General features: G+C 38.6%; 1 protein-coding gene across 14 annotated transcripts in view; it reads left to right on the forward strand.

The window, feature by feature from the left end:
- Positions 1-16,580, forward strand: part of RPS6KC1 (ribosomal protein S6 kinase C1) — a 250,262-nt gene that overhangs the window by 21,090 nt on the left and 212,592 nt on the right. For 11 of the 14 annotated variants that reach the window (XR_008649737.2, XM_063613897.1, XM_055235081.2 and 8 more), the window contains one exon: positions 6,265-6,385. Coding sequence is in view for 10 of the 14 variants with exons in the window: in XM_063613897.1 (XP_063469967.1) it covers positions 6,265-6,385 (121 nt within the window). In the remaining 4 variants the exon portion in view is untranslated. Of the gene's footprint in view, positions 1-1,151; positions 1,269-6,264; positions 6,386-6,547; positions 6,648-9,799; positions 9,924-16,580 lie in introns of all 14 variants that reach the window. The other 3 variants (XM_063613904.1, XM_063613903.1, XM_063613902.1) reach the window with 3 other exon arrangements.

A 16,580-nucleotide genomic window follows, 5' to 3' on the forward strand; every position in this document is an offset into this window, starting at 1 on the left:
ATTTTAAAGATTCTAACAATAAATTTTGGGCCTCCACCTACTTTTACTTTTATATTGAATTGACATGTTGACATCTTGGAAAACTGCTTTAGGTGTAGATGTTTCTTTTTTTTAAAACTTTAAGTTAGTTTTGCAGATTCTTCTGTGAATTTTTTCATTTTTTTTCCTTCTTTCTATAATGGTGCCAGCCTGTTATGTTTTGCTTAAAATTGTAGAATTCTCTATTTGTATTTACTTTGTGCTTGTTGTATATCTTTAGGAATCCTTACTGAGGAGCTTGCTGCTTTGAATGTTTCTTGATTTATTTTCATTTTAGTCCCTGCTCATTTTCACTAAGACTAGAAGGACATATATCAGGATTTTTTCCCCCTCCCTAGTGTGTTTAAAACAGATACTTAAAGTTTACAGTCCTGATTCTGCAACAGTGTTGTTGTTTTTTTTCCACAATTAAATGTCTTTGGGTGGTAGGTTCTTTCTGTTGAGCCACAGGTCCCACTACTCTACAGAAAATACCTGGCTTGATTCATACATTTAAGGTGACTGCTTGGTACTGGTTGATATGAGTGTATGGCCCCAGGTTTAGATAATATTTAAATTTTATACATTATCATTTCTGGCTATGTCTGATTTCATAGTTGTTTTTGCCCTATGATTTAAAACAGATATGTTTTTATACAAAAATTAGCTGGGCATGGTGGCAGGCACCTGTAATCCCATCTACTTGGGAGGCTGAGGCAGGAGAATTGCTTGAACCTGGGAGGCAGAGGTTGCAGTGAGCTGAGATCGCACCACTGCACTCCAGCCTGAGCAATAGAGCGAGACTCTGTCTCAAAAAAAAAAAAAAATAGATTTAATACTGTTTTCCTGATGAGTTTTAAGACAATTCCTTCCTACCAGGAAACAGAAAGAATATTGTAATATTGTTATTTTGAAAGAAAAAAATATATATATACATATATATGTATCAGTGAAAGTAATTTGCACCATTGATTAAAGTACTTTTCTGTCTTTACTTGTATCAGTTGATGAGTGTGAACTGTTCTTTAGATTTCTAGTTTACAACTCTTAAAATTGAAAATGGGTGTATTTCCTTTGAATGCATTGTCTGATTGCTGTACTGTAGTTTGTAGCTTGATGTTCCCATTTTCCAGGGAGAATCCTGAACCAACCTATCCATGAACATACTCTCTGCCATTTTCTTAGTCCTTTTTTCGGGAAAACTCTTTTATAATAACAACTGTTGGTGAACCATTCATCAGAAAACTCTTGTAAGTGTCTTTTAGTTAGACAATTGCATGGTTCTTTGTTAGAAGTGGTATAAATTTTTTAAATTTTTCTATTTAGTTGGCTTCTTAAAATATAGAATAATCTTAAAATTATAACAATACTTTTTTTAGTTTCCCATTTAGTGTATTTAAACATTAGAATTCTTATTTGGGAGAGGAATTCACCACTTAGAGTTTGTTTTTCACTTCCTTTCACTTTCCCTCTCCATTAACTTATTCATTTGTTACTGCTTTAGACTATATAGTAAGGCTTCACAAGGGCTATTGAGGACTAGATGTACTGATAGTTCAACAAAATGTAGGGCTAGTAATATGCTAGCCTTATAAAATAGGAGAAATTTTGTTGTTTTTCTTTTATATATACCTTGGCACATGCCACCACATCAGTGTTTTCTTCCTAAGAATGCTAAAAGATCTGTGGCCTCTCATTCAGTAGATTGTGTAGAACATGAATAGACAGCAGAAAAGTGAAGAAGAGATGGTTTTGGTCCCCTTCACCCTTTTTTAAACAAATTAACCTATACCTGTTTCTCTCTACAGGTAGGATATTTCACTGGTGAAATTTGGGAAAGGAAAAGAACTTTAACAGGACTTTCTATGTATTATGTCAGAAATCTCTAACTTTTAAATCCCTTTTTTAAAAATAGTTTTATTATTTATTTATTATTTTTATTATTTATTTATTTCTTGAGATGGAGTCTCGCTGTGTCCCCCAGGCTGGAGTGTAGTGGTGTGATCTCGGCTCACTGCAACCTCTGCCTCCCGGGCTCAAGTGATTCTCCTGCCTCAGCCTCCTGAATAGCTGGGACTACAGGCGCCTGCCACCACACCTGGCTGATTTTTGTATTTTTAGTAGAGACGGGGTTTTACCATGTTGGCCAGGCAGGTCTCAAACTCCTGACCTCAGGCGATCTGCCCATCTCGGCCTCCCAAAATGCTGTGATTACAAGCGTGAGAAAAAATCGTTTTAGAAAATAGGTACACACTCAGAAATATATCAGGGGAAAGGAAAGGCTCTTGAAAAGAGGGAAAATAAAATCCGTTAGCAAATGGTGCGGTAGTGATTTTGGTTGTAAGAAGAGATAATCCAGCAAATTTTAAATATTAAAACTGTGAGAGTGAAAAGGACAAAGTTAATTCAATTGGTGGTTCTGTAAAATACAGGAATCTAAAAAGTTCTTGGTGTTATTAAGTGTAATTATCTGAAAAGGAAACATTTATGTAAAAAATATTTAAGGGAATGTTTTTAAAATTAAGCTTTTATTTGTATGTTTTATATGGTTGTCACTGAATTAATATTTCATTGAGACATTTTCTTCAGAGTAACTTTAATAAATAAGAAACTTATGGAGACTTGGTTCAATAAAGAAATAGGTGTTATAGACCTATTTTTTCAATGGGAAAGTATTGAACATTAATTAGAGAAAATAATTTCTATATGTGTCTCTCAGGACTTTGTGTAGTCCAGATATGAACATCAGTACTTGCTGTTGTAGTGGGAGTATACCTTTGTTCGCTTTTGTATTTTGAAGATTTCTGGAAACCTCAAAACTTAGAAGGAGTAAGAAGAAAAGAGGGCAGTGGTTGTGACAATTTGCGATGCTGTTAGGTATTTTGGTTCTGCAGCCCTAGGGTTGAGAAGAAGGAATATGAGAGTGAATAAATTAGGGCATGGTGAAGAAACACAGATTCTCACCCTGGGGGGTTCTGATTCTTGCTCTGACAGACTACTGGTTCGTATACCATGGTATTTTAATAATTATTATGATTAAATTGTTAAAATTTGCTCCTTAAGTTTGTCTTGCAGTATTTAAAAATGACTTTAACTAGAATAAAATTTTTTTTTTTTTTTTGAGGCGGAGTCTTGCTCTATCACCCAGGCTGGAGTGCAGTGGTGGGATCCCGGCTCATTGCAAACTCTGCCTCCCGGGTTCATGCCGTTCTCCTGCCTCAGCCTCCCGAGTGCTGGGACTTCAGGCACCCACCACCACGCCCAGCTAATTTTTTGTATTTTTAGTAGAGACGGGGTTTCACTGTGTTAGCCAGGATGGTCTCAATCTCCTGACCTCATGATCCACCCGCCTCGGCTTCCCAAAGTGCTGGGATTGCAGGTGTGAGCCACCACGCCCAGCCTAGAATAAAAATTTTATCTGCAAATCTAATTGTTTCCATGAGCTATATCTTTTGAATAACTTTCATGTCCAGGTCATAATGACCTTAACCTTATGTAATGTCCAGTTTATGATGACATTTACCTTATACGAGGTACTGCTTACATAAGCCCATCAACCATTTCTCCTTTAATTCCTTGGCAATGTCGTGCAATTGTAATTTGATATATTTTTAAAATATAAAAATAACAATTTTTGTTCCCATCATTTTATTGTTAGAATCCTCACATCTCATTGCATATGCTGAGAAACCTTTCCTGAGTGATTACTGCCTATCTGCTACTGATCTTTTAATCTACAGGCTAATAGATCCTGCTCAGTTTTTGTTCTTCAACCCTAAACCTGTCTATCTCATTGAATAGCTCCAAGCAGCCCCCTCATGAGCTCCTAAGTCAAATGTGTTGAAAACTGAACCTCTTTCTTGCCTCGGAACTGCTGCTTATTCCTTGCTGTTCACTTCAGGGCATGGCACCACCATTCTGTAGCAAAACTTGCTACACAGCTATTTATTCTTCGGTGTTCTTCAGTTTACTTATCATTTTAGGCAAATACTGAGTATGTACTTTTGTTCAAAAATTGCCTAAATTAATTGTCTTCATTTAGTAATATATACTTAGCATCTCACTCTTCTTTTAGAAACTTCACCCCCACTTCCCTCCCTTTTTATTTTATTTTTTTCAGTCTAGTGACCACTTCCCTTCAGGACTCTCTAAGGTAGTACTTTTTGTGAAGGCTTCTCAGACGTACAAGGCTGATTTAGGTACTACATCTACAGCACTCTTGGGCTGCCCCTCTCAGCATTTTTCAAGCCATCTTATGATGTTGTTGTCTTATGGTGTGTTGGCTTATTCTTCCTAACTAGACTGTGAACTCTTTGAAGGCAGGACCTGTATTTCCCTTCTCTTCATACTTTGTGACAATATGATGCTTAGTGGAAACTAGGGCCATAGAAATATTTGTTAGGTGCCTCTTTTTGTTGTTTAGTAAATGAATACAAGGGAAGCATCAGGAGGAAGCAGTTTTTAAAAATTAATTCATATTGGCCGGGTGCAGTGGCTCAAGCCTGTAATCCTAGCACTTTGGGAGGCCGAGGTGGGTGGATCACGAGGTCAGGAGTTCGAGACCAGCCTGGCCAACATAGTGAAACCCTGTCTCTACTAAAAATACAAAAAAATTAGCAGGGCGTGGTGGCGGGCTCCTGTAGTCCCAGCTACTCGGGAGGCTGAGGCAGGAGAATGGCGTGAACCTGGGAGGCGGAGCTTGCAGTGAGCCGAGATCACGCCACTGCACTCTAGCCTGGGCGACAGAGCAAGACTGTCTCGAAAAAAATAAAAAAAATTCATATTATAGTCTGCCTAGCCTCCTAGGATTATAACTGTATTAAAAACAATAAACATTAATTAAGGCAGAATTTGGCAGCATGAAAACGTTTGCTGAAGAATTTTATACATGCAGAGAGAGTAGGTTTTTTGGCAGTAATCTCTTAAATCACACCTGGTTACCTGCTTGACCTGTTATTTGCTCATTAGCATTATACTCTATTGTACATGAAAAACTTGTTAGAAAACTTTGTTAAAACTGAGATGATTAAGCTTTTCAGAATTAAAGACCCCAGTATCTGAAGTAATGGGATTTAAAACTCAATTTTACCTGATTTTCTAGAGACTGAGGGGCTGAATCTGTGATATCAAGGCCATGTTTCAAATCCTTTTTCTTTACAAAGTGGTTTTTTTTTTTTTTTTTAGATATAATCTGAGTGAGGTTAAATAATAATTCAGACTAATGAAGGAAAACGCACTTTTGTCGTCTAATCTAGATGATTGTTATTTTGTTTTTTAAAAATGTACTTATTTTAATGATGTTCTGGTCAGGATTCAGCTTGCCTGCAGACATCTTATTACTAGTGTAAATTGAGATTTATGACATGAAAGTCCATGTTAATTGCTTGCTGCATAGCTATTTCTTCAGTGTTACTCAGTTTATCCTTTTTTTTTTTTTTTTTTTTTTGGTGACAGAGTCTTACTCTGTGGCTGAGGCTGGAGTGCAGTGGCACTGTGTCGGCCCACTGCAACCTCTATCTCCTGGGTTTAAGCAGTTCTTCTGCCCCAGCCTCCCGAATAGCTGGGATTACAGGCGTCCACCACCACACCCGGCTAGTTTTGATATTTTCAGTAGAGACGGAGTTTCACCATGTTGGCCAGGCTGGTCTTGAACTCCTCAGGTGATCTGCCCGCCTCGGCCTCCCAAAGTGCTGGGATTACAGGCGTGAGTCACTGTGCCCGGCCAGTTTATCCTTTTAGGCAAATACTGAGTATGTACTTTTGTTTAAAAATTGCCTAAATTAATTATTTTGTCTTTATAAATATTTTATTTTGAGAAAGAATACATGTTTTGACATCTAACTCATTTGCAGGCCAATTGTAATTGGTTTTTGAACAGATGAAGTGACATTTTATATAGTATAAATCTTCTCTATACTGGGTTGAATATTTTTCCAGTATGAATAAACCCATATTTGTTTAAAATGAAAATTTGAAACCAAAACAGAATAGTTTGAGGAAGAATTGCCGCTTTATATGTAATATATTTTTACTTTATTTTTTTTGTACCCCTGGTCAGCAGGAATCTGCCTTATATTTTTAAAACACATATTATTAGTTAATTTCAGTCAGTTAATCATATTGGTTAGGACATGTGTTTGCCTTTGCATGACACTTTTGAACACTTTAATGAAAAGATTATTTGTTGTTCAGATATCTGAACATAAATGGTTATGAGATACACGTTTAATTTTTTTCTCTCTTTAGATAATTGTATGGAAGAGATACAGTGATTTTAAGAAACTACACAAAGAACTATGGCAAATTCACAAAAACTTATTCCGACATTCAGAGTTGTTTCCTCCATTTGCTAAAGGAATAGTGTTTGGTAAGTGATTATTTTGAAATTGTAATTTAAAAAAATGATAATTAATTTTGTATATATACTGAACTCTAACATAACTACACTATGAAGTCAGAAGCCCCTTATTGAGATAATTCATATTGTTCAACAGGCACTTGAAATTGTCTTTTCTTGTTCTTGTTATAGTTTTGTGTACCCAGAATATATTTACTCTTCCTGTCTATGAAACAAAACAACTTCGGTTCCAACTAACCAAATAAAAAACCCTGTAGGAACGTAAGAAAAGGTGATATTCAATTATTCTTATAGTTTTAAAATTCTTTCTTTTTTAAAATTAAGTCTCATTTTGTATGTTTCCCTGACACCTTGCTTATAGTATGAAAGGTGTGGTTTTCTAGTATTTGCTTCTTGCAACTTCTTTTTGATACCTTAGTATTTTTTTTTTTTTTTTGCCTCATCAGTTTTCAAATACCTAGGTAACAGTTTTTTATATTAAATTTTCTGTGTCAAAATAATTGATGTAGTTTCTGTCACCTGTCTGGATTTTGACTGGAAGTATAGAATATTCATGTTTTTTTTTCTATAACTCTAACGTAAATGTTCTTATATGGACAGAATTTTTTTGAAATGGAGTCTCATTCTGTCACCTAGGCTGGAGTGTAGTGGCGCGATCTTGGCTCACTGCAACCTCCACCTCCTGGGTTCAAGTGATTCTCCCGCCTCAACCTCCCGAGTAGTTGGGATTACAGGCGTCTGCCACCACACCTGGCTAATTTTTGTATTTTTAGTAGAGACGAGGTTTCACCATGTTGGCCAGGCTGGTCTCGAACTACTTACCTCAAGTGGTCCACCCGCCTTGACCTCCCAAAGTGCTGGGATTACAGGCATGAGCCATGGTGCCCGGCCAGAACATTTTATCCTATTACTTTTTGCAACCAATTTCTGCATATGTAATTGCAGAGTCAAGGTATATGCACATTTATTTTTCAAACTAGACAATTTTTTTCAGGTTATGAAAGTAGTATATGCAAATAACTCAGATGGTACAGAAAAATACTTAAAACATAAAGAGAAATTTAGCAATAATACCATCTCCTAGATAGTATAATATTTTGGCATATTATTCTAGAATCTGTATCAGTGTGTGTGTATGGTGTATTTTTGTGCTTATGAATATGTGTATGCCTTTTTACCCATCTATGTATAGAAACCTCAAAAATGGAATCTTGTTACGTATGATTTTGTAACCTGGTTTTATATAACAGTATATATATTTTTTCTTTATTTTTTATATGACAGTATATTATGATTGTCTTTTCATGTCAATGAAAAGATCTATATTACTAATTTTAATATGTACATAGTATTCCAGTTTTTGAACTGATTTATTAACCAATCTTTTACTGGTATATTACTTTTGGCCTTTTGCTGTTATAAATAACACTGCAGTTACTATTCTTATTCATACATTACTGTGCAGGTGTACAGTAGGGTGAATTCCTGGGAGGAGAATTACTCAGTCAAGGGGTCTGCATGTTTTTGAGACTTTTGATGCATATTGCCTCGTTGTTTTAAATAATTGTAACATCATTGTCCTTTATACATTGGAATAACTTTTAAATTATTATTACTATGTTTTGAGACAGAGTATCACTCTGTCACCCAGGCTGGAGTACAGTGGTGTGATCTTGCTCACCGTAGCCTTGACTTCCTGGGCTCAGGTGATTCTCCTACCTTGGCTTCCCAGGTAGCTGGGACTATAGGTGCACACCACCATGCCTGGCTAGTTTTTCTGTTTTTTGTAGAAATGGGGTTTCACCACGTTTCCCAGGCTGGTCTTGAACTCCTGGGCTTAAGTGATCTGCCTAACTCAGTCTCCCAAAGTCCTGGGATTACAGTTTTGATCCACCACGCCTGGCAGATAACTTTTAAAGAGGCACGTGGCTAAGTAAAATAAAAACAAAACACAAAGGTAGTATTGAAGAATGTACAATAAAAACAAGTTTCCTGCTCCTTCCCTCCACCTAGTTTTGCTTCTAGACATAAGTGAATTTTAATCCTTTTTTTTTTCAAGTACTTATATCTGTATCTGTAATAAGCTTATATCATTTTTTCTTTTTTTCTTTTTTTTTTTTTTTTTGAGATGAAATTTCACTCTTGTCGCCTGGACTGGAGTGCAGTAGTGTGATCTTGGCTCACTGCAACCTCTGCCTCCTGGGTTCAAGTGATTCTCCTGCCTCAGCCTCCGGGGTAGCTGGAATTACAGGCACCTGCCACCATGCCTAGCTAATTTTTTGTATTTTTAGTAGAGACGGAGTTTTGCCATGTTGGGCAGGCTGGTCTCGAACTCCTGACCTCAGGTGATCTGGCCTCCTTGGCCTCCCAAAGTGCTGGGATTACAAGCGTGAGCCACTGTGCCTCGCCCATTTTTTCTTGATTTAACAGCTTTTACATATCTATTGACTCACTACTCTGGTGGGTAAGGATTTAGCTTGTTTACCCTGTTTCTCTGTATTATTACATAATATTTTTAGTTTTTCTATTGACTTTATTTCTCGTTCCGTAAGTGTGGACAATATCATTTGTCTAAGATGATTCTAATAGCATTTTTGATCTTCCTATCTCTTCAGCACTCTTCACCACTTAACATTTGAAATTTGTACTTATATTTTAACATTTGTCAAAGGTGGCAATATTTATATTTTCTTTAACAGTCATAATTAAGCTCGTATAGAATAATTCTCAAAGCTAGAATTTAATAAACATTATTTATAACATTATTATTTTTTGAGACAGGGTTTCACTCTGTCACCCTGGGTGGAGTGCAGTGGTGCGATCACACAGCCTCCGTCTCCTGGGCTCCAGTGATCCTCCCACCTCAGCCCCCCGAGTAGCTGGGACTACAGGCACGTGCCACTGTGCCAGTCTAATTTTTGTAATTTTTGTAGCAACATGTTTTCACCATTTTGCCCAGGCTGGTCTTTAACACCTGTGCTCAGACAATCCTCCTGCCTCAGCCTTCCTAACTGCTGGGATTATAAGCATGAGCCAATGCACCCCACCTTATAACGTTATTATGACAGAGCAAATATTGTTCATTATAACGTCAGGTAGTATATCACAATTACATTTTGTTCTGCAAGGTTCAGTTGTTACGATTACTGTGCCAACATAAGAAAAATGTGTAAGTGAAGTCTCTGTTTTCCTTATACTACATCAGGGAATTGAAATCATGCCACATTTTAGTTTGCTAAATATTTGGACCATGCCTTTTATGATAGCCAGCCTCCAAGATAGCTTCCTGTGATTCTTGTCTCCTGGTATTCACACCTTTGTGTCTTCCCTTCTGTCTTAGTCTGTGTAGTGTTACTACAAAGGAATACCCAGGGCTGGGTAACTTACAAAGAAAAGAGGTTTATTTGGCCCATGGTTTTACAGGAGGTAAAGGATGCATGGGGCCTCCATCTGCATCTAGGAAGGACCTCAGATTGCTTCCACTCATGGCAGAAGGGGAATGAGAGGCCACCACATGATGACAGAAGGAAACGAGAGAGAGGAGGAGGTACCAGGCTTTTTCCAACAGGTTTAGTTCACGGGAACTAAGAGTGAGAACCAGCAAGCCACTCATGAGACATCCATTCCCGTGATCCAGACACCTCACAGGAGGCCTCACCTTGAACATTGGGGATCAAATTTCAACATGAGACTTAGTGGGGTCAGACACACCATATCCAAACCATAGCACCTTCCCAGATGGTACCAGGGTTGGTCTGTATGACCAGTAACAAAAGTGATGGTATATGTCATTCCTGAGATTGATTTATAAAAGACTATGGCATCTCTCTTAAGGTCTTTTTTTTTTTTCCTTTCTCTTTCTCATAACTTGCTGTGAGGGATACCAGCTTTTCCTGTGGTTAAGAACATTCTGGTAGCCTATGAAAAGACCCACATGGTGAGGAACAGGGGCATCCAGCCAAAAACTAGCAAGCATGAAGCCTGCCACAGCCATGTGAATGAACTTAGGAGCAGATTCTCCAGTCCCAGTTGAACTTCGAGATGACTGCAACGTTGACTGACAGTTAACAGCAATCTCTTGAGAGGCCTGAGCTAGAGCCACCTAGCCAAGCCACTTTTGAATTCCTGACCCTCAGAGACTGAGTGAGATAGCAAATGTTTCTTGTAAGCTACTATGTTTTGGGATAATTTGTTACACAGCAATAACTACTTAATAGAGTTTGTAACAAAACTGAAAATGTGGAGAGTGGTCTTGACATGAGCTATGGGCTTTGAGGAGTGTTGGCGAGTGCCTGAAGTGCCTTGAAGAAGTGATTAATTGGGCCTGGCACGGTGGCTCATGTCTGCAATCCCAGCACTTTGGGAGGCCGAGTTGGGCAGATCATGAGGTCAGGAGATCGAAACCATCCTGGCTAACACGGTGAAACTCCGTCTCTACTAAAAATACAAACAAGAAAAAAAAAAATTAGCCGGGCGTGGTGGCAGGTGCCTGTAGTCCCAGCTACTCGGGCGGCTGAGGCAGGAGAATGGCATGAACCTGGGAGGTGGAGTTTGCAGTGAGGCGAGATCGTGTCACTGCACTCTAGCCTGGACAACAGAGCGAGACTCCGTCTCAAAAAAATAAATAATATAAAAAAGAAGTGATTAACTGGATCCTCATGGTATTTGGTAAGACTGCAATTGAGGATTCTCAAGGAAGTTAGGTAAGTGTTACTGGAAACTGGAGGGAAGATCCCTCTTATGTAGTTGCAGAAAGTTTAGCAACACTGTTGCCTACAGTTATGTGGAAAGTTGAAAATGTACTTTGCAAATGAACTGGGTAAGCTAGCTGAAGAGATTTCCACCCAGAGTGTTTGCAGTATGGTGCTTCTTGCTGCTCATAGTAAAATGTGAAAGGAGAGAGAGAAACTAAAGGAAGGATTGTTAAACAAAAAGGTCCGAGGATTTGTTTTGAAAATGCTGTCTTTCTGCATAGCAGAGAGTACTAAAATTAAGAAATGACTTCTGAGCAAATATGGACTAAAGATGAAGCCCAGCGTGAACTAAAATGTTTCTTAAGACCTCAGAAAGATTCATTCAGACAAAATGCTCTCAATTAAGATTAAGGTTGTGCCTTACAGATCCTCTCAAATAGTAGGGCTCCGTGGAAGGGTAAGCCTCTGCCAACTCAGCAGAAGCCAAAGCTACAGAAGGGTTTAACTTGAGATTTGTGGCTATCACTTTTGTCTGATTGAGTAAACCCCAATAGGAGTCACAGGTGACCCCCCACAAAAAAGTTATAAGTAATTATATGTGCAGAAACGTTGTTAGCTTGGACTGACAAGCACAAAAGCAGTACAAAGTGAAAAGAGACTTTTGTCTCCCCCAAATTTTACTGGAAGGAAGGCTAAAAACAACCATGAAGCCACACACCTTGCTGTTTTTCACCGAAAAGGAGGTATGACTCAGAGGGTGGAACCAGAAGCTCAGAGGGCAGAGCCATAGCCTTGGAGAATTTATTCCCAGCCTGTGAGCCTTAATCAGAAACTTCCAACATTTGCCCTGCTGGATTTCAGAATTACTGTGGACCCATTGACTTCTTTGGGGCTTGCATTTACTCCCTTTTTTGTACAGGAATGTCTATAGCAGTTATTCCATGCCTATCCCACTATTGTGTATTGAGTGGGTAGAGAGGAGGTAACTTGCCTATAGTTCCACAGGTTAGGAAGATTGTACTTAAGGAGCTACACTTAGGGAATGACACCTGAAGAACCTCAATCACATGTGGATCTGATTTAGATGATGAGATTCTAGACTTTGAATTGCTGCCATAATGGGATGAGAGTTTTGGGGACCTTAGGAGGAGGGTGAGGAGATCTTGTATGTGGGAGGGGTGTGAATCTTTGAGGCCAAAGAGTGGTCTGTGTTGGCCAGCTTCCAAGATGGCCCCAAGTGGTCCCTGTCTCCTGGTATTTATGTTCTTGTGAAGTCCCCTCCCACACTGAACCAGGATTAGTCTGTATGACTGGTAGCATATGCAGAAGGGATGGTATGTCACTTCCAGTATTAGGTTATAAAAAAAGACTGTAGCTTCCATCTTGTGTGCTCATGCTCCCACCTCCCCTCCATGTGTTGTTACATGTTTTGGGGAAACTGGTTGCTGTATGGTGAGAACACTCAGGCAGCCTGTGGAGATGAGGGATGTTTCAAACTTACAGAAAGTTGCAAGAAGAAGAATAGTACAAGAACACCTCTATACTTTCCAACCAGATTCACTTATTGTTAAGCTTTTATCCCATTTACTTTATCATTTGCTGGTGTCTCTCTTGCTCTTTCTCCTTCCCTCTCTCCTTTTCCCTCTCTTCCTCTATCTCTTCTCTGTCTCCCTCTTCCCCTTTCTCCCCCAGCACACACATAAAATACATGCACATAATTTTACATTATTTTAACTTTTAAGTTTTAATTTCTTAACTTTTTTTGAGACAAGTTCTCACTTTGTTGTCCAGGCTGGAGTGCAGTGTCATAGTCATGGCTCACTGCAGCCTCAACTTCCTGGACTCAAGTGATCCTCCCACTTTAGCCTCCCTAAGTGCTGGGATTACAGGTGTGAGCCACCACACCTGGCCATAATTTTTTAATGAGCTATTCCAAATTATATTCCAAATTTCATGTCCCTTTATTCCTAAGCACTTCAGTTCTTCACTAAGAATAGGGATATTCTATTACATCAATGGAGTTCAGTTATCAATTTGAGTAAATTTAATATTGATACAATACTTTGATATAATCTACCATCTGTATTGCAGTTTTGTTAGTTGACCTTTTAATGTCATTTTTCTTCTCTCTGGGATAGGATCCATTCTAGGATTGGTATTTTATTTAGTCACTGTCTTTAGTCTCCTTTAATCTGGAATGTTAATATAGCCGTTTTTTGTTTTTCATTATATTGGCATTTTTGAGGAATACCTTCTCCCTTTCTATCCATATCCCTTTCCCCCTTTTTAAAGAGAATGATTCTCATTTTAGGTTCTCTGATGTTTTCTCATGTTTAGTTCTAGGTTATGAATTCTTCGTAGCTGGATACTGCATAGGTGTCCTCAGAGTATCTCATCTGAAGGCATGTGATGTCTGTCTGCCCCTCATTAGTGATATGAATTTGTGTCACTTGGTCAAGTTATTGTCAAGCTTTTCCACTGTGTTAGTTTCCTGGGGCTGCCATAACAGATTACCATACACTTGGTGGCATACAACAATGGAAGTTTATTTTCTCACAGTTATGAAGGCCAGAAGTCTGAAATTGGTATCACTGGGCTGAAATCAAGGTGTTGGCAGGGATGCGCTCTTTTCAGAGGAGAGACACTATTCCTTGCCTCTTTCAGCATTTTGTAGCTGCCTACATTCCTTGGCTTGTGGCAGCATTACTTTAGTCTTCAGGGTCCTCAACTTCAAACCTTACTCCGTTCCATCTTCATATTTCCCTCTTTGTGGAATTTCCCTCTGACTCTCTTATAAGGACACTTATGAGGCATTTAGTGCCCATCCAGATAATCCAGGATAATATCCCCATCTCGAGATCCTTCATCATATCTGCAAAGACTCTTTTTCTAAATAAGGTAATATTTACAGGTTCTAGGGATTAGCTTTGGGGGACCATTTTTCAGACTACTACACAATGTATATTCATTTTTTTTTCTTTCTTGAAGCTAATAAATAACCTTTGAGGATATATTTGTAAGGTCATAAAAACAAAATTATCCCGTGGATTTAGCATCCATTGATGATTCTTGCCTGACTCAGTGTTTTTATGATAGTTACAAAATAATGATTTTCCAATTCCTGTACCCCTCCACCTCTGCTATTACCCTTCCTTCTCCCTTTATCTGTGTCTCTGTGTTTATGCATCTGCCTTTCTCTGTGTATCTATACAGCTGTGTATCTGTGTCTGTATATCTATATATTGTATCCATGATTCTGTCCATCTATCCCTAATTGATCTGGACTCACATATCTTTTTTTTTTCTAGTAGTTTAGAATTCATTAATACATTTAATTATTTTGATGCACAAATTGTCCCAGCTTTGGTCAGTAGGAGCCCTTTTAAGCTGGATTCTCTGTCCTTGTAACTTCCTCTCATCCTATTTTCTTTTTTTTAATTTCAGCACTTGTTATTTTTAGGCATAACAAGATGTTCAGTGCTCATCTTGAATTTATTCTGCTCCTGCCCTGAAATCTACCATTTCTTCAAGGAACGCTGGTTGCTTTTTGTGGATAATGGTGTTAAAGACTATGCTCCTTCTCAGTTTATTGTATTTTAGCTCCAAATCGATCCTTCATTGCCTTGTCAGATCTCCTTTTCCAGCTGGTACGGATGAGCTTAGTCAGTAGAAGGTGTTGGAAGGACACTGTAGGAAGTAGGGTTTTGGCGTGCTTCTGTTCCTGTTTGCTCTGTGCTGCCAGTGGCATGTGTGGGATGCCTGGTGGTACTCATCCCCTAGGAAATTTTGTTGTCAGTTACTGCCTGCGGCTCCTTGCCTTCCAGCCTGGATCTGCTGGCACCACAATAGAGTTTCCTGCTTGCCAGTCTCGGCCTGTAGTTCCTTGCCCATGAAGTTTGACCCTCCTACTATCATATTAGAATGGCTATGTCAGGAACAACCAGTGGGTTACAGCCACATTGCCTCCAATGAGATCTGAATTCCAGCCTTGGGGAGGAGGCACCTCTTTCAGGTATTTCCTTTGGTTTTCCTCCTCAACCTAGGCATTCCTAAGAGTTATCTTTTATTTCTTCTTAGTAGTTAATACTGTGTACGTAGTTAATAATTCTTTATAAGACTCCCTATTCAAATTGCTGTATGGATTTCATTTTCTGTCCAGACCCTGGCTGCTACAGAGATCACTATCTGGACAGTAGGTATGCTCCTTGCAACTTGCGTCTAAGCTTTTTTCAACAGCCAGAGATAGGAAATGTAATACATTTATCTATATGATAGGTATAATGCACACATTTATACATACATCTAATCATTTGCAAACCTGCATATATATATGTATATGTGCATGTGTATTATATAGACATACACATATTTTAGAATTGTTTATAATACCTTTAGTGAAACAAAATTTTATATGTTCAGTTATATGTTTAGTTCTCTTTGTACTCTCCTCCGACCTCCTGGTTTTGGGTTTCTGGTCTTGACTAGAAATGTCTCCTAATGCCTACATGTTTTACAAGATGATTATTATAGTAATAGTTAAAAAAAAAGTTTAAAAAATAATTCTTGAGGAATTTATATTTGAACAGGGTGTCAGATGATGTTTCACTTTACTTTTTTTTTTTTTTACAGGTGAAATGGACTTATAAGATCACTTGTTAGATAATCTACCTTTTTCTCAATGAAGTTGAACTATTATCTTTGTTATGTATAGACTTCATATGAGTTTTCACTAATTAAGGATTTTCTCTTTTGTGGCATTTATTTGTCTATTCTTATACAAATGCCTATGTCTATATCACATTGATTTTTGTGCAGCGGCTTTACAGAGTGTGTTCTGATAGCTAATACCAGCTATATTTCTCATCAACATTGGGGAAATTGTTGCCTTTCAAGATCAGCCTGGAGTTCCTGGGGCTCTTACAGTGATAATTCTTGGTTCTAAGAGGCTGTGCCAGTTATCCGTTTATTGCTTCTTAGCTTCAGATCTCTTTCTTCATTTCCTGCTTGGTTAATGGGTAGGATTCTTTCAGTATTTTTTCTTTATGGTGAATACACTGTTAAGCTTAGCAATGGAGGGCACTCCATTGCAGAAGTATAGGGGGCTTGTCTTCCTTCTTCCAGTATCCTATGGATTTTGTTTTATCTTGCTCTTTTTGCATTGTTGCCAGAGCCATTCTGCCTTGGCCACACAATCTCTTGATAAGCTTGCAGGCTCAGCCAGTTTGGTGATCACCTAGCTAAGGACACCAAGGTGCCACAGTTCTATTGGTGACTTGAGTTTCTAACTCTCTGACTCCTTCTGTGTACCCGGAATTTGTCTGTGTATCTGCCCCTCAGCTTTGGCCGGCTAGCACCTTGCAGAGTTGTTTCCTGTGTCCCTTGTTCCCCCTCCCTGCCGACACATTTTGGACTCTAGACCTGGTTGCCCTTCTGGAGAGTGTGCTCCTAATAACCCCCTCTCCTTCTACAAGCCTGTCTGCTAGCCTTGGCCTGCTTTAACCCCAGAAAGT

Source organism: Symphalangus syndactylus, chromosome 19 (assembly GCF_028878055.3).
Source record: "Symphalangus syndactylus isolate Jambi chromosome 19, NHGRI_mSymSyn1-v2.1_pri, whole genome shotgun sequence".
Lineage (NCBI taxonomy): Eukaryota > Metazoa > Chordata > Mammalia > Primates > Hylobatidae > Symphalangus > Symphalangus syndactylus.